The following is a 24,434-nucleotide window of genomic DNA, read 5'->3' on the forward strand; positions in this document are numbered from 1 at the left end:
TTGGAATACCTACAAAGTGCAAAAGAGGGAAAGAAATGGTTGTACCTGCTTGACAGAGTGTCAGATCGACGAACAGAGTGCGCGAGGATGATTGGGCATCGAAAATAGGGGGCTGCCAAAAAACGTAGGTTTCGGGCAGCGGCGGGGCTGGCGGCTTGGCTAGTGTCTGCTGAAAATTTGGGGGCAAAATTTGAGGGAAATTGTACACAAATTGAGGGCTGAAATTGGAGGCAAATGTTTGAAGAGGCCCAAATTGATTCTAACGGGCAGGTAAATGGGGGACATAAACAAGAATTAATAAAGCTTTTAATAATCCTTTGAGTGTAGCCTTGAGTGCAAGAATCGACGTGTAGCCTTCGTGGCATGATTCGTGGGAGTTGTCGGCTGCACACGGGGCTGCACACGTGTCGGGGAGACCTAATGGCCTGTGTCACGGCGGGGACCTATGGCTGGAGGAAGGCTTTCTCGGTGACGCGGACTACTTTTCTCCACGTACCATTTCGCGTCCTTGACGCACTGCTGTGCTTTAATGTCACGGCTCTGCACGACTTGACCGCAGCCAACATGGGCCTTGCTGCTGTGGGCGATGGGTTCTTGGGCTGCGTGTTGGGGACTGAGGTCTCTTGTCCTCCACCTCTACCTTCACCTTGGACTGTTGCTGTTGCTATTTCTGCGACGGATTGCGAGCTTCAACGCACGAGAAAGGTACACAAGTACAATCTTCCTGCTCTGATGACCACTGTTGGGTTGAGTGCAAAGCTCACACACGCACACACACCCACACACACGGGACACAATACATGAGAAAGAAAGAAAGTTATATTAACGTCTACAAAAGACCCCAAGGGTCTATGAGACCAAAAGTAACACAATGGTACCATGGATATACTGAGCCATGGAAAACCGAAAGAAATAGTAAAATGAAAACATTTGACAATACATGTGATAAAACAGATGATCCTGTGTAGAGTGAGATATGTTGTGATCAGCTAATGACGATACCCGCCTCTGCCAAAACTGATCTGATGGTGGAGTGAATGTCAAGCCTTTGTGATGGGAGCATGACATGTTGGCGGAGAACCTCATGAATCGGTCTCTGTGTGGTGGAGGGTCCTGATGCTCTAGGTCGGGGACGTCTGGCTCGTATCTTAGGGTAAGATGTGGGAAGTAAGGTACTACTACTCTAAGGTACACTAGTACCACCGCACAGGACGGCGGTCACACGAGGAAAAAACTCTTCCCAGCAAGAAGGTAAAAAGTGCCCATGTACTAGAGCCCGTTCACACCAAAACAACCAAGAGGAACACGATAAGTGTAACACTAGATCACTTACCTCGCAAGGCATTGGAGTCAGCGCAAGAGCTTGCCTCTCAGGGGAGAGAGCACACATGGTACACACAGCAATGATATGGTTCGCAGAGCACGGGCTACAGATGGACCCACTACCTTCTTTTCAATATGATGATGAGTCTCGTTGCTTGAGACTCTCTTGAGTAGAGAAGAACAAAGTAATGAGATATGACTTGCTGCAACTGCAGATCCAACCGACTTGGTGTGACCCACTCCAGTCTCTGCCCACGAGCATGCAGTTTTACTATGATCATTTTGTACAGCTCACAGAGGATGGTCTCATCCAGCGACCAGCCTACATGGAGACATATATGTCACAAGCTATGAGGGTGACCATTGGACAGCTCAGAGTATCATCACATACACTTGAGATTGAGGCAGGACGTGCAGGAGGTATACCACGGAAGGATCACATTTGCACATTATGTCGTAGGGAGATAGAGTCTGAGGAGCACTTCATATGCAATTGTCCAGTCTATTATGAGATCAAAGGGAGATATCATTGACTCCTTCATGAGGGATTTGGGCCACTGAGCAGAGTGATGGAGTATATAGACCAAAGATGCTTGCGTTTGTTCCTCATGGAGATATGCCAATGCATTCTAATAATAATAATTTGTGCGCTTTTGCCTCAATCTTCTGATTCCTCTTTATGTATAAAATTTCCAACAATAGATTGGTAAAATAATTATTCCATAAAAATACAAACTATCACTATATCGTACTCCAGGAATCACCCTGGTATTAAACAAACTAACTCTAACAAACATAGGAAGCCACAAAAATACACTAACGTGTATCAAATGTATTAATATTTGTAGTGGCATCACTCATGATATTAATGTAATTTGGCATGGCACAAAGACAATCTAGGCATCCTTGAATTATCTAAGGGTGTAGAACCGGCACAAGGAGAGGGTTTTGCAAGCACAGCTACGGAGACTCACCCAGACCCATATCACTAGCTTTTTCAGGCCACCTCGAGCACCACCTACCACCACTGCCCATTCCCCTATATCGACTGGTCCCCCACCTTTCCGACATCACTCTCCGATACGGAGGCTCACTCTCTAGAGGGTCACCAGGGTTCGCACTACACGGAGACCACAAGTGCCAAGCCCTCAACCTCGGCACTGTTAGCACATTCATCCCCAGTTTTTGCTCATATTTGGTGTCCCCTTTAGGTCCCTTTTCATGGCCCTTGGTTGTGGGCTGGCCACCCTATTTTTGTACATTTTTCTGGGATTTTTCCCATGTCGGGTACCTTTTTCCCAGTTGGCCAGCAGATCCATGTCTATTCAGCCAGGTTCTAATGTCCAGTCAGCCAGCCCCTCTTACCTATAAATAAGTGGACTGGCCTCCCACTTTTCTCATAGTCTAGTCTTTCCTTTTGCTCCCTCACTTAGGAGACTCTTCATGTCTCTTGCTTGGGACTGTATCACTTCAGTATATTCAGCATAGTTGCTTCATATCTCTCTCTCTTGCACTCTCTGCTCAGCACACTCTAGTGCTTGTTTGCTTCCGCTCTCTGCACTCATTCATGGTATCATCGTTCTCGGATCAGCGTTGCCCCCGTCAGCATTAACTTTCTGCCCCAAATCTGCCTCAGTTTTTAGCACCTTAACATCTGCGTTTTCTTCTCAATTCTGCTGCTGGTCGGTTGGCTTCTTCTAGCGCCTCTCCACTGTAGATTTAGGTCTTCCCTCATCTCTGAGATTCCCTTCTTCACTTGTCAGCTGCTCCTTTTCAGGACTGCATCATCTATCTTGCTGCGTTTTTTTCCATACAGGTGGCTCTTGTAGTTTTTGGTGTTCTGAGTTGTGAAGGAGAAAGCACAGGCAGAAGCATAAAGAGTAAACATATGAGAGAGTGCAAAGGAGATAGAGAGAGTTGGACAAGATCACCTTTCATAACAACAGTAAAGCTTTACAATGGCAATGGCCCGCAACTAGATGTTGAACTATGTGCAAGTGGATTGGATGAAGAAGCGAATAAAGGGGAACTCCTTATATGGTGCCTTTAGGGCTGGCCACTGGTCACAGGACAAATAATTAGGAGAAATACAATAAAATGTCAGATAAATAGTAGAAGCCCCATAACACTAAGATGCACAATTCTAACACCCCCTCTGTAGTTCATAGTGTGCAAGAGTCGGAAGAAGATAAGTTGATGAAGATGTAACCACGGACCCTCCAGCATCGCGAAAACTGGAATCACCTCGGAGAGAGCACCCACCAACCTATTTCCTCGAAACAAGATGCCACCACGAACAGCAAGGAACTTTGCTTGGCCACGAATTCCTACACAAGTGTGCAGTGAACTCCAAGAATAGATGATGAGCTGGTGGACACACTGTGCCCATAATCCCCAACAGTGGACAGAACACATCTCGTCCCAAAAGCCTCGAACAATGAACTTGGAACAGATCCAATTCATAATCTATGCTATACCAAAGATAATCATGTCCTGCCAGATGTCTAATGCTTGAAACTCCGAATCAGGGTCCCCATGCACCAGTAAGTGGAGGTGTAATCAGCCCCCTTTCCTGCCCACAAGCCTCTTCTGGCTGGAAGCACATGGAGGGAAACTGCATATGTACTAGAGAAGCACACCATCCGAGCCGGAAGCGCCCTGGGAGCCCTAGAAGTGGTACTAGAATCTGTATCACTATCTTGTGTCGTGTCTTTGCCTTTTCTCTGAGATGAAGCCTTGCCCTTGGTCTTGTCCTTCTTCTTGGACAAACAATCCTTGGACAGATGTCCTCTTTTCCCGCAAGAGAAGCAACGACTCCGACCTTTCTTTTGAACTGAGGAAAGTGCCTCGTCAGAACTGTTGACTGACACCTTCAGCTTACCCTGTGAGATGAGAACGGACTCCTCCTCCAAAAGTAGGGAGCTAAGATCATCAAAATCCAACTGAGTGGATGTGACCTGGCATCACAAAGATCGAGAAATCACATCATAGTCCGGAGGAAGCTTGGTGAGGATAAGAGCAACCAGCTGAGAAGAGGACAAAGTAGCACCCATAGCTAGTAACTGGTCATGGATAACCTTGGCCTTCATGAGAAAAGACTGCATTGAATTGCCTTCAGGAAATAACAAACCATAGAGCTACCCCTGCAAGGTAACTACCCTCATCGATGAATCTCGTGCAAAGAGATTCTCCAACTTGGACCATACCTGATGAGCACTGGTGAGAGTTTGCACTGCCGGTGAGACTTCCTCGGTGATGGTCCTCACAAGCACAGTATGCGCCTTTGAGTCCCGAGCCTCCCAGTCTTGTAATTCCATAGCAAATTCATCCTCCTGATCCTGAGTCCACCTCCTAGAGTTTTGAGGACGCTCGGTTCCTTTCAGTGCCCTGAACAATGATGTGAGAAGAGAACAAAGCCAGTAACTGGTCATGGATAACCTTGGCCTTCATGAGAAAAGACTGCATTGAATTGCCTTCAGGAAATAACAATGAGCACTGGTGAGAGTTTGCACTGCCGGTGAGACCTCCTTGGTGATGGTCCTCAAAAGCACATAATGCGCCTTCCAGTCCCGATTCTCCCAATCTTGTAATTCCATAGCAAATTCATCCTCCTGATCCTGAGTCCACCTCCTAGAGTTTTGAGGACGCTCGAGCTTCCTTTCAGTGCCCTGAACAATGTCCCACAAACCCTAATGGATGAACCAGATCCGCATCTGAAGCTTCCAATAAGCGTAGTTGGGTCCTTTCAACTTGTCATCTTTGTTCGTACAGGGGGAGCCATATCCACAGCAACAAAGAACAAATCTCAGCTCTCAAACACTTCTCTCAAGTGCTTTCCAAAGAAGCGAGGCACCAGGAACAATCAGCCCCATCTCGAACCGTAGAGAAAAGAGGCGGGACAGCAGCAAAACAGTCCAAGATCCACCGGGAATTGCCTACCGGAAGGGCATGGATTCGTGGAGGAAGAAGAAAATATACAACCACTTGCCTGGCAACTCCACATGCAAGGGAACTCACCAAATCTGATGCCAGTGCAGAAAACACAGCAACAACTCCACCGTTTGCCTCTGTAGAAGAAAACACAGCCACCAAAACTGGCCGGAAAGCCTCTGTAGGAGAAAACGCAGCTAAAACACTTCAAGGTCTGCCTCTGAAGAGTAGAACACAGCCTGTAGGACTGGCCGACAGCAGCCAAGAGGGCTGGACCAGAAACGCAGCAAGGTACTGAAAACGCAGCAATTGTATGGACTGATCTGCAGCCAGGAAGTGAGAGAGGCAAAACGCACAGCAGAACTGGGCAGATTTGCAAGGTTTGGAGTAGCCTGGACCTAAGCGTATGATACCATGAAGGAGAAAGCACAGGCGGAAGTATAAACAGTAAACATATGAGAGTGCAAAGGAGATAGAGAGAGTTGGACAAGATCACCTTTTACAACAACACTAAAGCTTTACAATGGCAATGGCCAGCAACTAGATGTTGAACTATGTGCAAGTGGATTGGATGAAGAAGTGAATAAAGGGGACTCCTTATATAGTGCCTTAGTGAGTTGGCCAGGGCTGGCCGATTGCTCATAGAACAAATAATTAGGAGAAATGCAATAAAATATTAGATAAATAGTAGAAGCCCCAGAACACTGAGATGCACAATTCTAACAAGTTGAGGATTGCTGGCTTCTGGTAACCTGTGGTGGACACTCCTTCTGAGATTGTGCATTTTTCTGAGATTGAGCCCAAGCTCTTGTGATGGCTGCCTTGACTACACTTCATATGTTCTCTGAGTCTGCAAAGTTGGATGGTTCCAACTAAACTTTGTGGAAGGTGAAGCTGAAATTAGCCTTGCGTGGTGTGAATCTCTGGGATTGGCTTGTTACACCTACTACTGCCACCCCTCCCACCCTTGCTTCCGGTGGTGTGACTCAGGCACAGATTGATATTTGGCAGGCAAATGATCGTCGTGTTTTCTCTTTTTTGATGTTGAATTGTCAGGATTCTGTTCTCTCTCATGTGCGTACAACAAACGCTGCACATGAAGTTTGGAAGGCATTTGCAGTCTCCAGGTCAGATTTTGGCGTTGGAAAAGCAGCTTATGAACTTGTCAGTTTTTGCCTTTCCATCTTTATCTGCTTTCATCTCGAAGATGAAAGATCTCCAGGACGAGCTTGTTGTTTTAGGCAAGGATATCTCTACAGAGAATATGGCTATTCAACTTCTCTCCAAGCTTCTAGAGAGGTTTGATGCTTATTTTCAGTCTCTTGTTTCTTCTCCTCGTCCTGTTCCAGTTACTCCATTATGTAGATTGAGTCTCGCTTTGAGGAGCGGACTGGCACCTCTGGTGGTTCTGATGGAGCTTTCGCTGCACAAGATAAAGGGAAGGGTCAACAGAAGAAAGGGAAAGGGGTTTTTGACAAGAACTCCAAGGATAACGACAAGGATAAAGACATAGACCAAAGCAGATCTTCTAAAAACAAGGACATTGAGTGTCGTTATTGTGGCAAGAAGGGTCATAAATCGCCCCACAAGAAGAAGCGGGATGAAGAAGCAAAGAACTCTTCCTCTACAGTAGTGTCTTAGACCAAGAAGGATGATGGTATTCTTCTATTAGCAGGTACTCGTCGCATACTTGCTCTTGTGACTTCTCAGTCGCGGTCGTGGATTGTGGATAGCAGTGCTACTGCTCACATGACACCCTATTAAGATTGGTTCGAGGACTTAACTGCCAAGATAGGCGAGATCACTTTGGGTGATTCTTCTTCCATGCCAGTGCATGGACATGGCACCATCCCCATCTTCCGCTCCTCCGAGGACAAGAGGTACTTCTCTCTGATGTTCTGTACATTCCAGATTTGGCATTTAACCTTTTGTCCGTGAGTGCTCTTATAGCTCAAGGTGCGGAGGTGATCTCCTCTCGTTATGAGATTACCATTCGTGATAAGGAGACTGGTAGCATCTTGGCTCAGGGAGTCCAAGATAGTGGTTTGTACAAGTTGACCGCTTTGCTTTCTTCTGGTTCTTCTTCAGCTCTTTGGCATGCTCGATTTGGCCATTTGAGCTATCAGCTTCTACAACGAGCTTCAAAGGATGGGTTGGTTGAGGGTTTACCGACCATCAAGGCTCCATCTTTTGTTTGTTCCTCTTGTTTAGAAGGGAAGCAACACCGAGCCGCCTTTCCGAAGGAGGTGACACACAGATCTTTGACATCACTTGCTCTTGTTCATGCAGACTTATGTGGTCCTATGAGTAAGGCGTTGTACATGCTCGTGATGGTGGATGACTTCTCCAGATATACTTGGGTCTTCTTTCTGAAGTCCAAGGATGAGGCTTTTCAGCCCTTTCGTGATTGGAGGCTCTCACGACCGGTTCTTCGGTCCAGGCTCTCAGGATTGACAAAGGGGGATTGACAAAGGGAGTGAGTTTACATCCCAGGAGTTTCAGCAATATTGCAAGGCTAATGGCATTCGGAGACAGCTTACTACAGTATATAGTTCATCACAGAATGGAGTTGCGGAGAGGAAGAATAGGACCATTATGGAGATGGCCCGTGCTATGCTTGAGCATTCTTCATTACCTCGACGTTTCTGGGCTGAGGCGGCTTGTACACTGCTGTCTACATTTAGAACAGGTCTCCTATTGCTGTGCTTCTAGATAAAACTCCATATGAGGCTTTCCATGGTGAGAAGCCCTGTGTTGTTCATTTCCGGGTGTTTGGTTGTTCGGCGTATGTACATGTGCGTAAGGAGCATCGCTCCAAGTTGGACTCGAAGTCTTAGTGCACAACTTTTCTCGGATACAGCACTATGTCCAAGGCATATCGTCTATATGATCACCAGGCTAGCAAAGTTGTTGTGAGCCATGATGTGGTGTTCGACGAGACTCCTACATCTTCAGAGGGGGGTGGTGAGCTTTTTCTTCTTCTGCCTCCTCCTCCTCCCTTTGCTTCTGTTACACCTCCAGCTATGGATTCTCAGTCAGGATGATGACTCTGCTCCTTCTCCAGCGAGTTCGAGCAGACTTGTGCATGGATGGTATTTTTAGACAGTTCGTGATTTTGGGTTACCTGAGCTTCCTTCTGCTCCTCTGCCTGGTTCTCTCAGGTGATCTTCTAGAGTTTCACAGAAACAAATTCATGAGGGCAACATGTTTGTTAACTATGCTCTTATGTCCTCTATCATTCATGGTCCTTTTGATCCCACTTCTGTGGACGAGGCTTTTTCACATGAGCCTTGGCGTCGTGCTATGCAGGCAGAGCTCGATGCTATTGAATGGAATGGCACTTGGATTTTGGTGCCTAGGCTACTGTAGCGTAAGGTGAATGGTGAGCGTTGGATATTCAAATCTAAGTTCCGAGCTGAGGGCAGCTTGGACAAGGACAAGGTGAGGTTGGTTGCCAAGGGTTATGCTTAGCGCCCTAGAGTCGACTTCGAGGAGACCTTCGCTCCGGCGGCCTGAATGACTACCATTCGCACCGTTCTTGATCTTGCGCGACATCATACATGGCCCGTATTCCAGATGGATGTCAAGTCGGCTTTCCTGAATGGAGAGCTTACACAAGAGGTTTATGTTGATCAGTTGCCGGGATTTGTTGTTCCAGGCAAACAGGATCAGGTGTATTGGGTGAAGAAAGCTTTATATGGTCTGAAGTAGGCTCCGTGGGCTTGGTACTAGCGGATTGATGAGTTCTTTTAGAAGCTCGGTCTGCACCGTTCTCGTGCAGATTCGAACCTTTATATCCTCCTTGAGAGGGGGTTGATTGTTATCATTGTGGTCTATGTTGATGACCTCATCTTTACAGGTTCTTATTCTGTGAGGATCCATTCAGTCATGGATGCTTTGGAGACAGAGTTTGAGATGACGGATCTTGGCCTTCTGCATTATTTTCTTGGCTTTGAGATTTGGCAGACCCCGAAGGGCATTTTCTTCTCTCAGCAGAAGTACACAGGGGAGATTCTTGACAGATTTCAGATGACTAGATGCAAACCAGTATCTTCTCCTATGGATACTAGTGAGAAGCTTTCTCTTCTTGCTGCTTCTCTAGGGATTGATCGGGGACAGTATCGGGTTCTCATCGGTTGTTTGGTTTGGTTGACCTATTCCCGATTGGATGTGTGTTTCGCAGTCAGCTTATTGAGTTCTTTCTCATCCAAACCCTGTCAGAAGCATTGGAGATTTCTTCGGTACTTGCGTGGTACTCTGGACTTTGGCATCTTCTATGGCCAAGGATACACTCTTCTTGGATGGTCTATTGGGTTGGAGATCTAGATACTCGACGTTCGACCACCGGTTGTGTTTTCTCACTTGGGTCTGGAGCCATTTCATGGAGCAGTAAAAAGCAGCCTACTGTGGCGCTTTCCTCTATAGAGCTGGAGTATCGTGCAGTTTGTTATGCTGCATGTGAGGCGATTTGGTTGCGGAGATTATTGGGGGAGCTTGGCTGTCCTTCTACCGGATCCACTCTTCTTTGGTGTGACAATCAGAGTTGCATCGCTATCGCCAAGAACCCCGTGTTTCATGCTCATACAAAACACATTGAGATACATTATCACTATGTTCGTGAACGGGTTCTTGCTGGAAATTTGCGTTTGGAGTATTGTCCTTCAGCGGAGAATGCAACAAATTTGTTCACCAAGCCGGTTTCTCAGGCTTCTCCTTGGCTCCTCATCTTGGGCTTCTCGGAGTATGTTCAGCATCTGGTGCTAAGAGGGGGTGTTAGCACATTCATCCCCAGTTTCTGCTCATATTTGGTGTCCCCTTTTGGTCCCTTTTCATGGCCCTTGGTTGTGGGTTGGCCACCCTACTTTTGTACATTTTTCTGGGATTTTTTCCATGTCAGGTACCTTTTTCCCAGTCGGCCAGCAGATCCATGTCCAGTCGGCCAGCCTCTCTTACCTATAAATAGGTGGACTGGCCTCCCACTTTTCTCATAGTCTAGTCTTTCCTTTTGCTCCCTCACTTATGAGACTCTTCATGTCTCTTGCTTGGGACTGTATCACTTCAGTATATTCAGCATAGTTGCTTCATATCTCTCTCTCTTGCACTCTCTGCTCATCACACTCTAGTGCTTGTTTGCTTCCGCTCTCTGCACTCATTCAGGCATCAAATACGACTACAGACTGATAAGATAGTGGCTAGACATGAGCTGCATTGACGGCTAGAGGACACCCCCATCTAGACCTTGCCGAAATGGGAGCCTTCCTTGCCCCGTCTCTAATATACGACCTGCTACACCCGTCTATTTCCAATTGGATGGGCTTAGCTTTCATCTAGAGCATGATTGTACACACTATACCGTGCTAGGGTGTAGTCTTGCGTTCAGCATTGGTATAGCCGATTGGCTGATTTTACTTTAGTCATGTTTTGTTGTGCTTTTTTTTCCATGACATCCAAAAGGACATGGACACACTTTGTACATCCGATTGTCTCATAGACCAAGTTGGCCTTCAATAGACGTTACTATAAGAGCTCTCTCTCTCTCTCTCTCTCTCTCTCTCTCTGCCCGCTTGCACGTCCATCCTTTGCTCCCATAGTCCGCAGCCTGTCCACCCAGCCTGCCTGCCCTGCACAGTCCTCTCCCCTACTGCCCACACCACCTGCAGCTCCCTCCACTGCTGCCCAAGAACACTCCCCCTGCTGCTCCTGCCACCACCTTCACACCTCGTGCTCCACACTCCCCCTCTCCTCCGCCTTCCTTGCCACCTTTTCAATAACTTCCTCCATTGTTGTCCCCCTTCTCACCAACTGCGAAATGACAAAGAAATTGAGTTAATTCATACAGTATAGAGCTAATTCGTGCACACTATGGCACCAACACCCACATGCTCGTCAAGATGGCTCAACGACATAATTGACAAAATGGAGAAACGCATTGTGGGGCAGAAGGAGAGGAGTGTCCTCAGAGACCTCTCCAAGGATGGTTTAAAGCTCATCCGGGAGATTCTTGTCTGGCAAGAGGACATCTATGTTGACCACATCGCCAAACTAGAGGAGGGGAAGAACACCATACAAACGGAGTTGAATCAACTCAAGGAAAAGGTACAGGGCATCAAAGAGAAGGAAGAAGGCGAAATCAGGCAGAGCTTAAGAAGGGATGGGTGGAGGTAGTGAAGGAGGAGGTGAAAGTGGAGGCCACAAAAGTCAAACAGGAGATTCAAGAGGAGACATAGAAAGAATGGGTAGTCACACACACAAGGGGGCAGGCGGTCTTCCCTTGCAAAATTTTTTTTGTGGAAGAGGGCCCCCGTTCCCCCGGGCCCGTTGCGAGTTTTTTCGCAAATGTTTTTAAGGAGGAGAGCCCCTGCATGGAACCGCCCACCCCCCCCTTCCCAATAAGTTAAAAACAAAAGCATTATTATTATTTTGATTGGGGGGGGGTGAAGAGGAGGCGGGCCTGCAGTCGACGTGCCCCTGCCCCCCCACCTCATTGACCACCAACCCCCCCCCCCCCCTCCTTTATTCAAAGGTGCCAAGTGGGGCGTGGCCACGTGCTCCTCCCCCTTGATCTTCCTTGGCTTGGCGCAAGGGGGAAGTGACTCAGTCCCACCCCCCCTTGTGACTAAAAAAATTTGCCCAAAATGTCTATAAAAGAGATCCTCTCCGCCCCCCTCCCCCTTGAGGTATCCCTCGAAGTGGCATCTCGTGGTTGTCAACCTCGGGAAGAAGATGGACTGCCGATTACACTGGCTCATCAAAACGCGGATCAACATCTGACTCCTGCAAGAAAAACGCAAATGCAAGCTCCCAAGAGACAAACCATTGGCCGATGTTGTGCCAGCCAAGCTCCAAACATTTGTCTTCAGAGAGTTTGTGAAGTTATCTTCATCGAAAGGGGCTGTGTATCTTTGGAGCCTTTTCCCTAAGTTCCTTTCATTGCCAAATAGGTGCAGGATAAAATTATAGGGCACCCATCCCTTGGTCGAATCTATAAAATTCACCACGTGGGGCCGTACCACCTCTGTCATGTATTCGATAGTTGACCAAAAGTAATCTTGGTTCTCATGTACTGTTCCTAACACGTCTATTGTGTGTGAGAAGATATCAAAAAGCTCAATCTCTCTACCTTCTAAGCCGGCTCTATTCACGAACTCGAGGTAACCTTGTGATGGCTCCATGCTTGACTCCAAGCTGTGCACTTTGTCTCTGCTAAATGAATAAAAGAGACAATGGACAAAAAGACAACACCCCTTCCCTCTTTATATGGACTCTGCTTTTGGAAAAAAGTAACAGTACTTTTTACGAAAATAGAGGCAAACGCTTAGAATTTGACACATTATAGTACTACTATTTTAGTAATTCACAAGTAAATTTGCGGGTTGTGTACAATCAGCACAATTTGTCATTTTCTCCATTCTACAGCCAGTCCTTCTACCATTAAAGATAAATGTAAATCTCGGCAATCTATTGTCTTCAAAAAGCTCTAGTGCTTCATGCATATCCTTGAGTGTCCATTGTGAATTGACCATAACATTTTTGGTCTCAGTTGGGGAGGATAAGCTGCAGTTCAAATTGATGCCTTACATTTTCAGAATCTAATGGCATAAAACATCCTCTTTGGTATTTCCACCTCCTATATTCAAAACTAAAATACAAAGTTTGTTTTGCTATGTGATATGAAAACACAAGAGAGCCATCACGTGCATCACATTTGATGTGTGGTTGCCTTCTCTAGTCTTCCAGTCATCACCTAGAATTCTATCCATATCATCATTGCTCAGTTTTTTGCACAGCCCCTTTGTCCTTTGCACATTTGCACACGTCCTGAAACATGCAGCAAATACATGCAATGGCAAAAACCAAGAGAGTCGAATACGTTTGGATATTGTCCCAAACTTCATGGCCTTCTACACATCAATTTGTAACTTCCTTTTCATGGAATCAATTGTGGCTTCATCCGGGACCTCCCAATCAAGTATGGATTGAAGGTCTGGTGTAGGGATTGGCTGTAGAAATCCCATGGAATCAGCTCTTGTTGGCACAACATACGTTGCATTGAAAAAAAAAGATTTGATTCTTTGCAAAGACACTAGGAGGTTGCTAGCCATACAACAATTTGCCAAACTCCTCATGAATGGCTTTGAATGTTCCAGTGAATGATTCCACTGGTTGCCACTCAAGACTTGTGGATGGAAAGACATCTACCATTGAAAGGAAGAAATGACATGCAATCAGGGAAGGCACTGCGAAAACACCCACAAAGAGACCTAATAAGCAAACTTACAATAACTTGGTATTGGTTCGATGTGCACATCTTGATCCAGCCTCATGTCGTTTCGGACAAAGACATCAAGGTGGTTCCAAACGTAGTGAACGATACGTTTAGTACGTTTGGAAAACTTGCTGAAACGTAGTGAACGCTGCCCCCGATATATATATACAAAATTTATAGTTTACTTATAAAATTTTGAAATATGAAGTTTGAAGATTCATCAATGAACATTAAAGCACTTACTAATACTATACAACCTTTAGTTTTAATTCTGCGGGAGGAAGAGAGAGAGAGACTTGAGCGTGTGCGGGGGAGGGAGAGAGAGAAATGAAATGATATATTAACGTCTTCAGAAGGCCAAAATGACCTATGAGACCAAAAAGGTTACAACAATTGGTGGATCTGATACAATGTCTATGTAAGAAAAGCTAAAAACAACTAAACAACTAATTGAAACTGAAACAACTATGAGGAAAAGTACGGTACTAGGAGCTCCTAATGGATAGCATCTGGGAGGAAAACTGTTGGGGTAAAGGCATTATGCCCACCCTTATAGTGTGTACTAGCCCATAAGTTATAGTACATAGTACACTTAGTACTTTTAATGTACTAAGTGCACTATGTGTACTAGTGCAAATATACATATGTGATAGGGGAGTCACACACTCATAATCTTGAGTTGACTTATCCCCATATGTCTCTCTCTCTCTCTCTCTCTCTCCTTCTCTCTGTGTATGTCTCCCACATGAAACCCTAACCCTAATTCTCCCATTCAACTGGTATCAGAGCCATGGCAATTGCAACTGCAGCATTTGCTTGAGGAAGCAGGGATGCGTGTCCACAGTTTTTTTTTTGACGCCAACTGCAAAGGCCACCGGTTTCACCACTGTAGCTGACTGTGGAGGTAGTAGCTTTCGCTGTCAGCCAGTTGCAGCCGAGGGCTGGTTTACAGAGCCGATAGCCTGTGCGTGTGAGCCTAGAGAAGAAGCGCAAGGAGTCAACGTTAGCAGGCGTGTGCTGGGCACAGTCTGTGTGAGCGTTGGGCGTTAGACGCCTGGCCACAAGGCGTAAAATCACTGGCGGGCGCAGCATTTGCTTGAGGAAGCAGGGATGCGTGTCCACAGTTTTTTTTTTGACGCCAACTGCAAAGGCCACCAGTTTCACCACTGTAGCTGACTGTGGAGGTAGTAGCTTTCGCTGTCAGCCAGTTGCAGCCGAGGGCTGGTTTACAAAGCCGATAGCCTGTGCGTGTGAGCATGGAGAAGAAGCGCAAGGAGTCAACGTTAGCAGGCGTGTGCTGGGCGCAGTCTGTGTGAGCGTTGGGCGTTAGACGCCTGGCCACAAGGCGTAAAGCCACTAGGCGGAGGCGGCATCAACAAACAGCCTCGTCACGTGTAGCGCTGGCCAAGGCGTAACAAAGACACGCTTATGGTTCGGTATGACTCCTTCGCAAGCGGCGCAACTGCACCACAAAGCCGACAGCTGAGCAAAATTGTCGACTACAGAGGCGTTAGACGGCTGGCTACTAGGCAGTTGCGGCGGAGCCTGTCCGATGATGAAGGCGAGCTCGAGCGACTGGGAGGCGTGGGTCGCAGTGAGTGTGGTAGGCTGGGCGAGCACAACCCGCCACCACTAGGCAAAGGCAGCGGCAACAAACGCTGCAAGTGGGCGTGAAAGCACCGGGGACGTCGACGACCTGCGCTTGGGCGGGTATATACACGGCAGCTTCTTTTGCAGCACGCCTGAGGAGTTCCCGCCACGTCAACAACTAGTCAGCACTTCAGCAAAGCAGCTAGGAGAAGCTTTAACCTGCAACCTTCAAGACCTACACAGAACAGCAGCATCATCATCACCCCCTTTTCCTGCAGCAAAAAAAAAAAAATCAGAAATTACAAGGTATTTGCTTCAATTTTTTTTTTGGGATTTGCAATTGAGCAGGTACAATCATCAATTGAGCAGGTACAGGTGCCAAATTGCTCAAATTTTTGAGCAAAATTGGCAAAATTGGGTGACATTGGTCACAATCAGAGTCAATTTGCAGGAAATTGGATGTCAAAATTTGGGGCTTTTGATGTAATTGTGCCATTGGGCATTCATACATGCTGTATGATGTGAGCAATCTCACATTTGGGGCAAAATTGCAGGAAATTGATGTGCAAATCAAAGGGCTTTTGTGCCAATTGGATTGATTTGCATGCAGGCACTCGCATTTGATGCTTTGGGCAATGTGTTGATGCCTGTCAAGCACTCAATGTGCCTGTAAATCAAGGGGCTTTTATGTACTGGATGTATATGTGGCCAGGGGGAAGCATTTTGAAGACTCTGGATGCCTTCATGTGCGCTAATGTACCATGTATGATCAGAAATTGATCTTGAATCAAGGGGCTTTTCAAGATTTTATGCTTGTTGAGCTTGGCAAAGCAGCAGGCAAGACTTTTATGCCTTGAATCCTCAGAAATCCACTTGCAGTCAAGGGGCTTTTGCCCAGTTTCTGTTCGGGACTGTTGTATGCAGTGGTGGGGACTGTAAAAGTCTGAGTTTCACTCATTTGGACAGCCAGGAGAGCATTTATTGTTGTTGTACTTGCTGGTACAGATTTGGTACAACTTTGTACAAGTTTTGGCATGGCTGTACATTGATTTGAGTGAGGAAAAGGTTCATTTTCAGCTGCTGTACTTGCCGGTACAGGTTTGGTACATCATTGGTGAGCACTTAGTACTGTTGTACAGTACTTTGGAAGGGGAACAGAGCACATCTAAGGTGCTGTCCTAAATCTGCAGCAACCAGATTTTGGTGATTTCATCACATTCAGTGGGAGTAGAGTTGCATTTGTGCTTCCGCAGTGGGAGATAAACTTTGGGAGAACAACTGTGAGCACTTTGTGTGCTTTTGGTGCAGTGTTTGCACATCTTGCAGGGAGTCAGGCATTGACTGTGACAGGTTGCATATTGCTATGGCAACCACAGGTGAGAGCTCTTCATTGCTTCACATCAAGAAGCTTGAAGGCTCACATAATTATGACATTTGGCAAACCCAGTGCTATAATGTGTTGCTCCAGAAGAAGCAGCACAAGCCTATCAAAGAAAGGGGTGTAATGCCCGCTTCTCTTACTGCTGAAGAGTGGGAAGATATGGATGAGCTGGCAAGATCTACTATCATGTTGTCTGTGTCAGACTCTTTACTTTTCAGCATTCGTGAAGAGAAGACAGCTTGGGGAATGTGGCAAAGATTGCAGGACTTGTATGCCCAGCAAAGTGCCTCAAGCAAAGTGTATTGGTTGAAGAAACTCATAGGTCTTCAAATGAAGGAAGGGGCGTCTATGACAGCCCATCTAAATGAGTTTAATGGTATTGTCAGCCAGGTAATCAATCAAAAGTTGGCAATGGACGATGAGTTCAAAGCCACTTTTCTCTTATGCACTTTGCCAGAGAGTTGGGACACATTCAGGACAGCCACTAGCAATTCGAATGCTATGCTGTCATATGCAGATGTTGAGGGTGCTCTTCTTCAAGAAGAGATGAACAGGAAGAACAATTCTGTTGGAAAGTCCAATGCAATGAATGCACGTGGGAGATCCCAGCAAAGGGGTAAAAGCCAAGAACGGGGAAGGAGCAAGTCCCGCTCCAAAAAGGACTTGGAATGCCATTATTGTGGCAAGAAGGGACATATCAAAAAGCAATGCTACAAATGGAAGAATGATCAAAAGGAAAAGGACAAAGGAAAAGACAAAGACAAAGATGAAGCCAAAGATGCAAAGCCAAAGGGCAAAAGTGGAGTCAAGATTGAAGAAGTCAATGTGTCACATGCAGGTGACAGTGAGGATGAAGTCCTATTCACGTCTGCACTTGATGCCCATTCACTTCTTGCAGGAGATGGTCATGGTATACACTTATGGATCATTGATTCAGGTGCCTCCTTTCATGTCACAGGTTGCAGAGACTTGTTTGTCAGGTATACTACTGGTAATGAAGGAGTAGTTTATGGGTGACAACCATGCATGCAAGATTCTTGGCAGAGGTGATGTGAGGCTTGTGTTTTCAGATGGCTCACAGCTTATGCTCCATGATGTCAGGCATGTGCCTGAGATCAAGAAGAACCTGCTTTCTACTGGACAGCTTGATGATGCTGATTATGTTACCACATTTGGTCGTGGAAAGTGGAAGATTAGTAAGGGCTCACTGGTTGTTGCCAGAGGCTCTAAGGTGGACACTCTTTATTTCATGCATGCTGGTGTTTGTCACCATGCTAATGTAAATGCAATCGAGCTGCCGGAAATCTCTATGTGGCATAGCCGGTTGGGACACATGAGTGTCGAAGGAATGGAGCAATTGTCTCGTTTTGGTTACTTGCCTTCTCTAAAGTTCTCAAGTTTTCAGTTTTGTAAGCATTGTATATATGGCAGGCAACTCCAGTGCCCCCACAAGAAAGCTCTTGGACAGAAAGATGCTCAGTTAGAGCTTGTGCATACAGATGTATGTGAGATGCCTCAGCTTTCTTTGGGAGGGGCAAAATACTTTGTGTCCTTTATTGATGATGCCACACGCAAGGTGTGGGTTTATCCTCTTCGTTTGAAGAGTGATACATTCTCAGTGTTTCAGAAGTTTGTTGCTCATGTTGAGAATCAAACTGGCAAAACACTGAAGGCTTTGCGTTCCGACAATGGTGGAGAGTATATGTCCAAACAGTTTCAGGACTTTTGTGATGCTAAAGGCATCAAGAGGGAGTTCTCTACTCCTTATGATCCTCCACAAAACGGGACAGCAGAGAGGATGAACAGGACCATTTAGGAGAAGGTCCGTTCTATGTTGTCACATGCTGCGTTACCTAATGGTTTTTGGGCTGAAGCTGTTATGACAGCCGTTCATCTTATAAACAGGTCACCTAACACGAGGCTTGGTGGGAAAGTGCCAGAGGAAGTATGGACAGGAAAGCCTCCGTCATACAAGCACTTGAGAGTGTTTGGTTGCGTTGCGTACGTGCACATACGCAGGGAAATGCGCACCAAACTTGATCCTAAGTCTCACAAATGCATATTCCTAGGATATGGTGACAGAGGTGAAATGGGATATAGACTTTGGGATCCAGCGAATAGAAAGATTATACGCAGCAATGATGTCATTTTTGATGAAACATGCATGTATAAGGAGCCTGCAAGGCAACAGGAAGCTGGCAGAGTCATCTTTGTGATGATGGACATCATGGACAACAACCAAGGGCTGTAAATCAGCCATTACAGCAGCAAAACCAGCCCTTAAATGGTGCTGAAAATGGTCCAAATGGACAGCCAGAGATGGCATAAGATATCCCTAAGGATATCCCACAGTTAGAGGAGATACCGGGCATGATCTTTCAACCTTATGGCATGGAACAGGAGCCACCAATAGGTGATATGCAGGCTGGACAGCAACCTGCAAATGATGGTCATTGGGTACGGAGGTCCACAAGACCCTCCAGAGCCCCTGACAGGTTTGTTCCAGGGGTTGACTACTTGATGCTTACTGACTGTGGGGAGCCCTCATGTTATAAGGAGGCTTTACAGAGGGCAGACAAGGCTCTATGGGAGCGTGCTATGAAGTCAGAGATGGATTCTCTGCACAAAAATGGAACATGGAAGTTGGTGCATTTGCCTATAGGCAAGAAAGTTTTGCCATGCAAGTGGGTTTACAGGCTCAAAGTTGCACCTGATGCAAAGCCAAGATACAAAGCCAAGTTAGTGGCTAAGGGCTTCAAGCAGGAATATGGTGTGGACTTTGATGAGATCTCTCCAGTGGTCAAAATGACCACACTTAGAGCTGTATTAGCTTTGGTTGCTCATGATGATCTGGACTTGATTCAGATGGATGTGAAGACTGCTTTTCTTCACGGTGATCTCCATGAAGAGATATATATGCAACAGCCAGAGGGTTATGCAGTGAATGGAAAGGAGAAGCTTGTATGCAAGCTGAAAAAGAGTCTTTATGGGCTCAAACAGGCACCAAGGGAATGGTATCATAATTTGATACATTCATGAAATCCCAGGATTTTAGGAGAAGTGACATAGATCATTGCTTATACACAAAGAAAGCTTTGGATGGCAGTCTATTGATCCTCATCTTGTATGTTGATGATATGTTGATTGCCGGGAAATCTCGTAAAGAGATGGATGCCTTGAAGAAGAGGCTGCATCAGACCTTTGATATGAAGGATTTGGGTGATGCAAATCACATTTTGGGTATGCGGATACTTCGGGACAGAAATCAGCATGTGTTGTATTTGTCTCAGAAGGAATACATTGGCAAAGTTTTGCAGAGGTTCAATATGGATGGGGGGAAGAAGACTAATACTCCTTTGCCTCCATATGTGAAACTCAGTGCTATGGACAGCCCACAGTCGGATAGTGACAGGGCTGATATGGCCAAGGAGTTGGAAGGCTGCGAAGGGAAAAATGCCGAGGACAGGCTGAAGAAGCGAGGCAACCAAACCAGGCGCCGACGTAGGGGGCAGGGTAGGGCGCAGTCAGCAGAAACGCTAGCAAAGCCTCCACTGTGGCCACCGCTACACACGCCGCCCGCCAGTGATTTTACGCCTTGTGGCCAGGCGTCTAACGCGTGGCGATGATGACGTGCTGCTAAGCTTCCTTGCGCACTGTCTCCAACGAATTGGTTTGCCCTGTTCTGTACACAGCAGCTCTTCGCCGCCTGCTTCTTGATGCTTTTACGTGTCCGCTTGAGTGCGCATACCCGTCTGCCTGCATACGCACATCCGCCCTGTGCTTTGCTCACGCCAAAGTCCAGCGCTGCGCATACCAATGCTCACACGCACAGGCTATCGGCCTTCAGCCATGCTTGCTTGGACACACACCTGCAAGCTACTTGCCTGTGCCAGACCATGCTGTCTCAAGACCATACACAGTGCTCTTCAATGTAGAAACCCTACCACTCTCTACCACAGGGATCTCCTGTAGCCAAAGCTCTGATACTTCGGGACAGAAATCAGCATGTGTTGTATTTGTCTCAGAAGGAATACATTGGCAAAGTTTTGCAGAGGTTCAATATGGATGGGGGGAAGAAGACTAGTACTCCTTTGCCTCCATATGTGAAACTCAGTGCTATGGACAGCCCACAGTCGGATAGTGACAGGGCTGATATGGCCAAGATTCCGTATGCTTCAGCTTGTGGCAGTCTCATGTATGCCATGGTTGCTACTAGGCCGGACATTGCATTTGCAGTGGGAGTGGTTTCTAGATACATGGCCAAACCTGGCAAGAAGCATTGGGAAGCAGTGAAAGGTGTCATGAGATACCTGAAGGGCACACAGGATATGTGCATTTGTTTTGGCAAATAGGATGCATTAGTGCATGGTTACACGGATTCGGATTATGCCGGTCATCCAGATAACCGGAAGTCTACTACCGGTTATGTGTTTACATTCACAGGAGGTGCTGTGTCATGGATATCCAGGATGCAGAAGTGCACTGCCTTATCTACTACAGAGGCCGAGTATATTGCAGCCACAGAGGCTTGCAAGGAGGCATTATGGCTATCTCGGTTAGTGGTTGATTTGGGTTATACAGGGGATATTCCATTGTTGCATTGTGACAGTCAGAGTGCCATCCAGTTGGCAAAGAACCCTGTCTTTCATGCAAAGACGAAGCATGTGGATGTGAAGTATCACTTCATCAGAGAGGTGATAGAGAACAAGCAAATTCAGCTTGTTAAGATTCATACGGATGACAACCCGGCTGATATGTTGACAAAGAGTTTGCCTCCGGAGCGGTTTGCTCATTGGTTGCAGACACTTGATGGGCATTGGTGGATGAGGCCAGTTTCAGCCTTGATATGGCCTTGTATATTATCATGTACATGCTGATTTTTCTTTTCCTTCATTTAAGGGCACTTTGCCTTTAAGTGGGAGGTTGTTGGGGTAAGGGCATTATGCCCACCCTTAGAGTGTGTACTAGCCCATAAGTTATAGTACATAGTACACTTAGTACTTTTAATGTACTAAGTGCACTATGTGTACTAGTGCAAATATACATGTGTGATAGGGGAGTCACACACTCATAATCTTGAGTTGACTTATCTCCGTATGTCTCTCTCTCTCTCTCTCTCTCTCTCTCTCCTTCTCTCTGTGTATGTCTCCCACATGAAACCCTAACCCTAATTCTCCCATTCAAAAACTCCAACAACAAAGGTAAGCATCATACACATCACTATCCAAAGATGTCTCTCATCGGTCGATGGCGGATATCCTCAATGTCCTCCGTGGTGAGTACTCTGACTAGACGTCTCCCATGCCGTGCTAGTATGGTCCTGATCCTCTGTTGTAGTCTCCGCCGGTGTCGAGATGGGCCTCTCATCTTGGGGTGCCTAGACCGCCCCAGCTCTATAGCCCGATCAATCAGTGTACCTCTGGTGCGGCTATACTCTGGGGCTAGCTGCAATGCCTGCTGGCTTGACTGCTCAATCTCTGGTCGAAAGAAGTCTGAGAGAGAGAGAGAGAGAGAAAGAAAGAAAGAAAGAAAGATATATTAACGTCTACGAGAGGCCAAAGTTGGCCTATGAAACAAAAAATAATACAACTGTGTTCTTCATCGGAAGAAAAGAAAAAGTGTGCATGTGTCTGGATACAATTGTGAATCATCATGGATTGGTGGAGTCTTTATACAAACAATATACATCAATGAAGGGGGTGTCCACAGCTCCCTGAAGAACATGCCTGGGTCTGCTCTGAAGCGAGCCAGTCGCTCCGCACCCTCTCTGTGAAACTGAGTTCTGATCTCTGTCATCTCTCTCTGGTATAGGCGTGGTGTTCGAAAGCCAGGTGTCCTCTGTCTCCTGCGGGCTCTGAGTGTCTTTGCTCTCTGGAGAGTAATTCCCTGCTGTGTAGGGGCTGGGAGTGGGGTGGATCTCTGAAAAAATGTAGTAATCTGTGTCTGTCGTCCCCCCTCTAGAGCTGTCTGAGCCTGTAATGATGTCTCTCTGTGACGCTGTATGTCTAGAATGAATCTCCCCAGTATGCACTGGTCTGCTGCCTCAAAGATCTGGCATAGGGAATGTGGCTCTCTGAATAAAATGGGATATCTCTCTCTGATGGGGCTATATATGCTCTGCATCAGCATACATAATGCTCCTCACTCTCCACCTCCTCTCTGCACAATCTGCATACCCTCTCCTCTCGGGGGATCCGTGCTGCTCTTCCAGTCTCGATCTCCAATCGATGTGATGAGACTCTAAGCTGACCAATAGCTACTCGGGAGCCGTGTGGTAAAAAGCCCTCCATGTATCTAGGCCTCTCTATAAATCCATCATCAGTGATACTCATGAAGTGATCTCTGTAGTATAGCATCTTCGGTGGAAGAGGCTGTGAAGGTGATATCCATGTCTCTCGTGTATAGAGCTGCCATAGGTCTTGTCTCAATACTCTGTTCCTCTCACTATGAGAGAGACGGATATATGGTGCATCCCTGCCATATTGGAATGGTGGTAGATGATCCATGTCTAGGCCATGCTGTGAGAACCAATGTGTGACCTATGCATACCATGACCCTTTGTCTCCTGCCTCAGCCAACTGTCTAGATGCCTCAAAAGGTCTGTATGACAATCTGTCCTGTGGCATCTCTTTGAATTTGTCTAGCAGGCATATAGTCTGGAATATGGCCTCTACAATCATAGGAGGGGCAGCAAACTCTACTCGGATAATGTCATGAGGTACTGACGGTTTGCTGCGTATCATGCGTGCCATCATGAGGGCTTGTGGTCTCTCTATCTGTGTCCACCAATGGGTAGCAAGTCTTGGCGCCCATACCGCTACTCCATACATCAGTGCCGGTGTGACTAATGTGTCAAATAGCCACCCTTGCATCCGGGGCTCCTGAAAATGCGCCTGGTGGCACTGTCTGTCTAGCATAGCCAATGCTGCATATCCCCGTGTCAATCTGGCTCTAGCTGCTGAACCCATGATGAAGTGCGTGGCTGCCCTAGGTACACGTATGATGTCACCACCTCCACCTGGCGTCCTGCGAGAGTGAATGTCAGCTGACTCCTGCCCTGTCTCGATGTATGAAAGACCATAGCCTTGGTTTTCCCAAGGTTCACAGTAAGACCCCTCTGTGTGCAGAAATCATCGAGTGCATGTAGATGCTGTTGTAGACCTCCTGGAGACTCAGACACTAATACAATATCATCAGCATAAAGCATAATATGTACTGAGGTACCTGCTAGATCAACTCCATCTCCGCCCCCCCGTGTAATGAAGTCAGCCACCTCATCAATGTATAACCCAAATAGCGTGGGGGAAAGTGGGCATCCTTGCTTCACACCAATGGTGCTAGCAATAGTCTCGGACATACCTCCTGGGCATCTGACTCGCCCAAAAATGAAATGAAATGAAATGATATATTAACGTCCTCAAAAGGCCAAAATGACCTATGAGACCAAAAAGGTTACAACAATTGGTGGATCTGATACAATGTCTGTGTAAGAAAAGCTAAAACAACTAAACAACTAACTGAAACTGAAACAATAACTATGAGGAAAAGTAAGGTACTAGGAGCTCCTAATGGATTACATCTGGGGAGGAAAACTCCAGCAACAAAGGTAAGCATCATATACATCACTATCCAAAGATGTCTCTCATCGGTCGATGGCAGATATCCTCAATGTCCTCCATGGTGAGTACTCTAACTGGACGTCTCCCATGCCGTGCGTATCCTCTGTTGTAGTCTTCGCCGGTGTCGAGATGGGCCTCTCATCTTGGGGTGCCTGGACCGCCCCAGCTCTATAGCCCGATCAATCAATGTACCTCTGGTGCGGCTAAACTCTGGGGCTAGCTGCAATGCCTGCTGGCCTGACTGCTCAATCTCTGGTCGAAAGAAGTCTGTAATCTGCCTCTGTAGGTGTCTCTCCCTCTCTGATCCCCTCCCTCTCAAGAGACC

At 46.6% G+C, this 24,434-nt stretch overlaps 1 protein-coding gene across 2 annotated transcripts in view; it reads left to right on the forward strand.

Annotated features, from left to right (window-relative positions):
* Positions 1-237: 237 nt before the first annotated feature.
* Positions 238-24,434, forward strand: part of LOC147629562 (uncharacterized) — a 57,444-nt gene continuing 33,247 nt past the window's right edge. The window contains exon 1 of one of the 2 annotated variants that reach the window (XM_086811059.1): positions 238-705. In XM_086811059.1, the coding sequence (XP_086667185.1) occupies positions 364-705 (342 nt within the window). In that variant the 5' untranslated portion in view covers positions 238-363. The remainder of the gene's footprint in view (positions 706-24,434) is intronic. The other variant, XM_086811058.1, reaches the window with a different exon arrangement.

Source organism: Cibotium barometz, chromosome 17 (genome assembly GCF_041138505.1).
Source record: "Cibotium barometz isolate CiBa-2024 chromosome 17, ASM4113850v1, whole genome shotgun sequence".
Classification (NCBI taxonomy): Eukaryota; Viridiplantae; Streptophyta; class Polypodiopsida; order Cyatheales; family Cibotiaceae; genus Cibotium; species Cibotium barometz.